This window comes from Penaeus chinensis, chromosome 28 (genome assembly GCF_019202785.1).
Source record: "Penaeus chinensis breed Huanghai No. 1 chromosome 28, ASM1920278v2, whole genome shotgun sequence".
Lineage (NCBI taxonomy): Eukaryota > Metazoa > Arthropoda > Malacostraca > Decapoda > Penaeidae > Penaeus > Penaeus chinensis.
This window is the reverse complement of record NC_061846.1, coordinates 17,483,969-17,492,373: the sequence shown is the minus strand read 5'-3', so window position 1 is coordinate 17,492,373 and position 8,405 is coordinate 17,483,969. Positions and strand designations below refer to the sequence as shown.

The following is an 8,405-nucleotide window of genomic DNA, read 5'->3' as shown; positions in this document are numbered from 1 at the left end:
GTGTTTGCGTATGTTTCTGAATGATATTAAAATAAAGATAATTATCGCTTTATTACTTCTCATGTGACCAGAGGCTGAAAATAGAAATAGATATACAGATACAAATACATATAAACTAACAAGTTATTAGCAGTAAAACAACAAATGAAGCAAAATGCAAAATAACAAGGGACAAGTGCATGTACAAATGAGCTGGATTAGTAATTGTTGGCTAACGCTCGTTGAAGTGAGGAAAATACTGTGGGGCAGGTGTCCATTGTGTGTGTGTGTGTGTGTGTGTGTGTGTGTGTGTGTGTGTGTGTGTGTGTGTGTGTGTGTGTGTGTGTGTGCATATATATAATATATTATATATATACTTATATAACACACACACACACACACACATAGATATATATATATACATATATATATGTACATATATATATATATATATATTTATATATATATATATATATATACAAAGTATGGGCAAGGGTTATATAGTGATCAATTAATTTTAAACAAGCACAAACACGTTTCAACGTGTCTTGTCGGTGCGTGGGCCCAAAAAAATATATTTGTTTTTAAGGCGTGACGGATCGGACGATACATTTTTGAAGGGAAATTGAACAAAAGGACTATTTTTTTTTTTACATAGGCTTAATGAGGCCTATGGGTAAGACTGTGTTAAACACATTTATTTGAGTTATACAAAAGATTTCTTGATGTCGAAGATGAACAGGTGAGAAGGTTAAGAAAGTCGAAGAAATCTGAAATGTTCAATAAATTAGCACCAACATTATTGCAAAAATCATATCCATAATCAAACAAACACTGTCGTTGAAATGTCGCATAAATATTTGGAAATAACTGAGAGAAAGTGAAGCAATTCTTGATCGCTAAATGCGTTGTAGTGCCTATCTTCATATTCACATGATTTGGTTCCATATGATTTTCTCATTTTTACTAAAATTAAGACTACAATTTGGAGCAACCATTCTGAGTTAGTAATTGCAGTTAAAAAGAAAATGGGATAATTCATGAAACAGCTGACGGAAGAAAGCCTGCTGCACTGCTTCAGTCAATAAAAACTAAGAATAGATCGATGCGCAGGTGTAGAAGGGAGTATGTGGATGAGGAAAAAATACTGAAATAAAGTTCTCGTAGCAGCAAGGGGTGGTTCACAATTTTTAACATATTCACAAGCGTACAGTGTTGATCGGTTTTGATACGCACTGTATAATCCACGGGCCACTAGTTTCGCTCTTGCCAAGTATTGAAGCAGGAGGACCATACATATGGTGCTTATACGCAATATTAATCAAGACTTACATGGGTTGTCTCAGCTTTGACGTAATAAAATAGGTTGCCTGGAAATCAACATTTTTTGAGGGGGAAGGGTTATCTCCTAAATTTTCTTCAGTTGTTTATTAGCCACTTTTAGTCTTTTGTGGAGTTCTTCATCCTGTCTATCTCTGTCCCTTGCCTTCTTGCATTCTCTCATTAACTTAACAGCTTCCTGGATTTCACTATTCCACCACCATGCTTCCTTTCCTTTTTTTTTTTTTTTTTTTTTTTTTTTTCTTTAATTCCTTGATGATTCTCCTAATACTTGTATGGCTAAGTTTTGTGGTAACTGTGTTCCAGTCCTTGTCTTCCTGATATATTGTGTCTTTCACTTGTATAAATTCCCTCCTAGTTTCTGTTTATTTCAGTTTCCACCACTTTATTTTCTTCATCTCCTTTTCTCTCATCTTTAGGTCACTTTACATACCACTGGGCGGTGATGTTTTGCCACATTTTCCCTTGGCAGTGTTTTGCAGTCTATGACATTCTTTACTTGGTATCTTTGGCATAGGATATAGTTGATCTGGGTTCTATTATTTCCACTACTATATGCGATTAGTTTTTTACCTTTCTTTGTGTAATAGGTGTTAATTATTGTCAGTCTAAATGGTTGCGCCATCTCAACTATACGTGAGTCCTCCTCATTTCTTGTTACATAGCCATGCTTTCCCATACAGACTTCTGCATTCTCGTTTCCCATTCCTACATATCCCTTGAGATCCCCACCTATCCAGATCCTTTCAGTTCCTGATATTTCCTGTAGCATTTCTCAGATTGTCCCAAAATTGGTCCTTTTCATCATCATCTCATCCATATGCACTAATGATCTCTGTACTCATCTATATTTTAACTGAGATCAATCTATTTGACTTTCTTCTCATTTCCATTACATTCTTCTTATTTGTAGGGTCGAGGATAACAACTACACCATTAAAGTTTGTCTCTGTAACATAGGAAAATAAATTTTACCCATTTCCAATTTCTCTTGCCTTTTCCCCTTTCCTTATATTGATGCTTTTGTGCTCCATTAGATCCACAATCTCCATGCTTCTGCCGGTCATAGTTCCAACATTTAGTGTTGCAACTGTCATCTGACTTTCCTAACTTTGTTTCTTCCTCCGTCTTCGTTGAGCTGTCTTTTTTAACCGTATCCGCTCCTTTTTTAACCGTATATGGCAGCCGTCTCAAATTGGTGTATTAAGGCCGCATGCCCCTGCTGACGCCACCCTCCCCATTTATCCAGGCTTGGGACCGGCTACCCCGACTAGGCTGGGTTTTATATATATATATATATATATATATATATATATATATATATATATATATATTATATATATTTATATTTATATATATACATATATATATGAACCTTAATTCTTTTATATGTATATATACATACATATATGTATATACATACAGCTACATATAAATATTCATGTGTGTATGCATATATATATATATATATATATACTGTATATATATATATATATATATATGCATATATATGTATATATATGTATCTATATATATATACATATGTGTATATATATATACACATACACACACACACACATAAATATATGTGTGTGTGTGTTGAGTATACGTGTATGTGTGTGTGTATATATATGTGTATATATGTATATATATATATATATATATATATATATATATATATTTATATATATATATATTTAAATATTCTTTCATGCATCCATTTTTTATTTCCAAAAATATTCCTTTGTCCTTTTCTTTCCCCGAGAAGTTGTAATTAACTCTTTCGCTTTGGAAGTAACGAGGCCAAGCAGAGCAATGAATATTTCAAAGTGCCAATAGCGGCATTCTAATGGGTACTAGCGTGCAAAGTTAAAGATATTTATGTTTCTCGTAAAATATTTGTGACATACCTACTTCCCTCGTCTCTCATTTACTTATCTTGCTCTCGATTCAGCAATTTCCAGTTAACCCATTTATCAGTCTGCCTGCATGTAATCCTTTGCATCTCATGACACGGATCGTTTTTGACACTATATATATAAGTGTGTATGTGTGTTTGCATGTGTGTGTGTGTGTGTATGTGTGTGTGTGTGTGTGTGTGTGTGTGTGTGTGTGTGTGTGTGTGTGTGTGTGCATGTATGTAGGTATGCAAGTATGTATGTTTGTTTTCATTTGTATTCTTTAATCTCGAAATGCTGGTGAATAAGAATAGGGTTTCATAGCATATCCGGAAAACAACAATAAAAAAGGATTTAGCAATATTGCAAAACAGAATATCATCCTACACCATACATCATACGTCGTACATTGAATGCCGCTGCTAAACCCCAAAGCTTCGTAAACCACGCCTCGAAGAATGTTTTTACTTCATGAAGATATCTAATAACCAACTATTTACTCATACGAGTACTGTACATTGTAATCCCCATCCAGCAAAAATATATAAATAACAAAAACAAATGGATATCAACTTTAATTCCTTAATATGCGTTGGAAAAAATAGAATAGGAAAAATACATTGAAATCTTCATCCACAAAAACAGTTTCTTTGGCGTCCAACAGCCATCCGTACTCGAGTATCTATTTCGTACCCTGAGGTTTAAAAATTTATATTTACAGTGCACTTTGTGGAAGTCCAATGTGTGTGTGTGTGTGTGTGTGTGTGTGTGTGTGTGTGTGTGTGTGTGTGTGTGTGTGTGAAAAGGGCAACAGTTTAAACTGTTTGGTGAATTATCATATCTTTTCAAGGTTAATAAATCTTATAGCATATATTCAAATTCATATTCAGTATATCAAAACCCAGTCACGTAACCAGTAGATCATTATGTCAAATCACCTTCATTCAGTAAAATTAATAATCGTCATAATAATAATGTGCATAATATTGATAATAATAATGATATTAATCATAATATGAATATTATTGATGGTGATGATAACAATAACCACAACAACAACAACAATAACATTAATAATATAAATAATAATAATCATAAACAACGACATTAACAATATCGAAATAGAATAACCGAAATAACATAAGAGTTAAAAATAAGACTATAATAGCATTAGTATCGCTACAAATAAACAACTTGTTCCGAAAACAGAGCCTCGAGTTAAAACACTTCATCATACTCTGAAACAAAAATTTCCCTCAATTGTCATCTGGCACACAGCCAGTTTGTTTCGGATTTGCATCATGATTCATAAGTACCACTTTATATCCCGTGGATTGTGGTTCAAGCTCAATAATCAAAATGCATTCTATTTACAACAACACTAGTGGCTATCGTTTGTGATTTGGAAAGGGTATCCGTCTGCAGAGTATCAATTTTTAACTGTCAATACGTTAATATTCTTTAACGATGCAGTTTCAATCCACGAATGTATAATATTAGCAATGATGTGCTTTTACAGTCTGGACAACAGAATGATGAGAGAAGTTTTACGACTTCTTATTTGCCAACTTACATTCCAGTTCATTATAACCACTGTAACCATGTTCTTGCTATTTATATTCACAATAAGGGCTGATACTTTTATATGAAAATGTCCTTCTCACTGGATGTGGGAGAGCTTCGTGAATCAAATTAATATTTGCTAGTGACACATAAGCCACTGATGAATACAAAGATAAACAATTCAGCCATTGAGACGCAAGAAAAACTCCGCAGACCCACTTTCTTTGAAAGCTTTGGGAATTTGCTCCATTTTCTATCACAGATCCCCCCCACCCCCACCTCCTTGGACCTTGCCATGCCCCTGGTGCTCTGTTACCGGCAACCTTTCGAAAGCGCACTATAATTTCAGATCTCTCTCTCTCTCTCTCTCTCTCTCTCTCTCTCTCCCTCTCTCTCTCTCTCTCTCTCTCTCTCTCTCTCTCTCTCTCTCTCTCTCTCTCTCTCTCTCTCTCTCTTTCTTCGTACACATATAAAGGACACCAAATAATACATTTGATAGCGATGATTTAAAATCAAAACTCTCGAAAACTGATGTGAAAGTGTGAATATCAATTATGCAACAAGCAAAATAGTATTACTATAGTGAATGAAAATATAAAAGAAAATGCGTTGGCGGTTTTGGAATTTACTGTGACGTTGCCAAATGGTGTGACTCGTCCGTGTTCATAAACTTCCTTTTCCCATTTGGCATTTTATTGGTTTCAAAAGTTGGGCTCACTCTAGCTTCTTCACATTAATGTATATTCGTGTATTTAATGTTGTTTTATAAAGCTCAGTGATATGCATATATTACCTGTCTCCACACAAATATCTAATTTTCTGATAGAAAGGATTTGCTTATTTTAATTGTTTGTAACAGGCAGTCTTCTGTTAGTAAGGTATGAGAAGGTCTGTAGATGCTTCATCATAGGGCAGCTTTACTCGACACTTTACTATGTCACTGAGTAACATATATCAAATTGTTAAATGTCTTTACAATAACAAAAAGGTTAGATAAATGTATATTGATTTCATTGATGGGTGTCTCACCGAAGGCCAGAAAAAGGACAGCATTCGGCAGTCTCTCATGCGAGATATTTGTATTCTTGGATTGGATCGTCCGTCGCGTGTATCGCACGCTCGGCGAGCTATAGCTACAACCCGTCAGTCAGGTTGCTTTTTTCGTTAATGACCTTGGCTGTTGAAGCGGCAGATAATTTTAAATAATCACTTTTAAGTACATGGTCAGAATATATATATATATATATATATATATATATATGGAGAATATTACCTCCACAAAATAAAGATTATTACACATGAAAGTAAAACATTTGTTTTTATTTGTATTTATTCATGATGAAATATATTCTTAGAAGCATTTGCGGTGGACAATGCCGGGGCCAGACTCGTCGTACTCATCCTTGGTGATCCACATGGTCTGGAAGGTGGACAGTGAAGCCAGGATGGAACCACCGATCCACACGGAGTATTTACGCTCGGGAGGAGCAATGATCTTGATCTTGATAGTGGAAGGAGCAAGGGCAGTGATTTCTTTCTGCATGCGGTCGGCAATACCAGGGTACATGGTGGTACCACCAGACATGACAATGTTAGCAAACAGATCCTTCCTGATATCAATGTCGCACCTCATGATGGAGTTGTGGACGGTTTCCTGAATACCAGCAGATTCCATACCAAGGAAGGAAGGCTGGAACAGAGCCTCAGGAGCACGGAAACGCTCGTTACCGATGGTGATGACCTGACCGTCGGGAAGTTCATAGGACTTATCAATAGAGGAGGAGGCTGCAGCAACATTCATCTCACTCTCGAAGTCAAGGGCGATGTAGCAAAGCTTTTCCTTGATATCACGAACGATTTCACGTTCAGCGGTGGTGGTGAAGGAATACCCACGCTCAGTCATGATCTTCATCAGATAGTGGGTCAGGTCACGACCAGCAAGATCGAGACGAAGGATGGCATGAGGAAGAGCGAAACCTTCATACACGGGGACAAAGTGAGTCACACCGTCACCAGAGTCACAAACCTGACCAGTGGTACGACCGGAGGCGTAGAGAGATAGCACGGCCTGGATGGTAACATAGGTGGCGGGAACCTGGAAAGACTCGAACATGATCTGAGTCATCTTCTCACGGTTAGCTTTGGGGTTGAGGGGAGCTTCGGTGAGAAGTGTGGGGGACTCTTCAGGGGCAACACGGAGTTCATTGTAGAAGGTGTGGTACCAGATCTTCTCCATGTCGTCCCAGTTGGTGATGATACCATGTTCAATAGGGTATTTGAGGGTGAGGATACCTCTCTTGCTCTGGGCCTCATCACCGACGTAGGCGTCCTTCTGACCCATACCGACCATCACACCCTGGTGACGAGCGCGGCCGACGATAGAGGGGAACACGGCACGAGGGGCGTCGTCTCCGGCGAAGCCAGCCTTGCAGAGGCCAGAGCCATTGTCAACCACAAGGGCAGTAAGTTCCTCGTCGTCACACATGGTGCTAGTCTACTGGGAGTGCAGAACTAACCTGGGTAAAAGATATTTGCGATTAGACTAGAAACTGTCACATTTGATTATATATATAATATATATAAACCAGTTCGTTAAAATTCACCTCTTCTTGAACCAGCTACGAATTATTACAAAGAAAGCAATATATGATACAATTCTGCTTTATGTTTATATTTTATCATGTCCGAATCCGAAATCAATTTTAAGTAGATATTCGTAATATTATAAGATAGTAGCTTTCGACACTGCGCAGTTATGGCACTAAGAAAAGAAAATCCAATGCTATTGGGAATCTCCCACACGAAATTAAACTCAGAAGGCGAAGGAACACACCTATACCCCTCACAGTCCTGACTAGCTAACACTGGCTCCCACCTTCTTATATATACTAGCCACAGTTTCCTTGGCATCTGTCTTGATAACACGCCGACAATTTCTAGCAACTGACCTTTCCGTGCACTCTTTGGCAAATCTTTTATGGTCGAGCACGTAGCCGAGCTTACTTGAAGTTGATCGCGACTCTGGTAAGAGCGGGGTAAGAAATGCATAATGATAAATATATGAATATTTTTTTGAAAGGTGAAGACGGGATAAAGGAATTCTGCAATCGGAAATGAGGCTGGCAATATAAATACATGATATATCGTACATACGGGATCAGAGTAGACTGCAAAGTAAAGTTTAAATACCAAAGATGTTGCAGTTGTATAAAAGTGATAAAATTGTTATTTGATATCGTACGAGATAAAATACAAGGGTGCTTGGTGTCATATAAAAAAAAGTAAAGGCACGCGGCGAGGTTGGTACAGAAAACAGAAAAATATATAAAATGTAGTACCATGGGTTAAAAGACATAAGCATATTCACGTACACCAGAAAATGCTGACGCATTTTTATAGACGACACATGTGCGACAAACAGGAATATTTTTCTCGCTTGAAATCACTGTAAAAATAGAATGGTATTCTTTGGTTGACTCAGTTGAACCTCTGTTGTTTATTTTCCTTCTGCACCAGTAACGCTGGTGATGAAGGCTATGACCGCTGAGCGAGTGATGTGAGAATTCATGTTACTGTCTGTTTTAACTCATAACATTTTTGATAAAGAAGAAAAATAATCTGTTA

General features: G+C 37.0%; 1 protein-coding gene across 1 annotated transcript; it reads right to left on the bottom strand.

Annotated features, from left to right (window-relative positions):
- Positions 1-6,097: 6,097 nt before the first annotated feature.
- On the bottom strand, positions 6,098-7,297 carry LOC125040155 (actin-like). The gene has a single exon (XM_047634671.1). The coding sequence runs from the start codon at positions 7,264-7,266 to the stop codon at positions 6,133-6,135; it is 1,134 nt and encodes a 377-aa protein (XP_047490627.1). The 5' UTR covers positions 7,267-7,297; the 3' UTR covers positions 6,098-6,132.
- Positions 7,298-8,405: the final 1,108 nt, after the last annotated feature.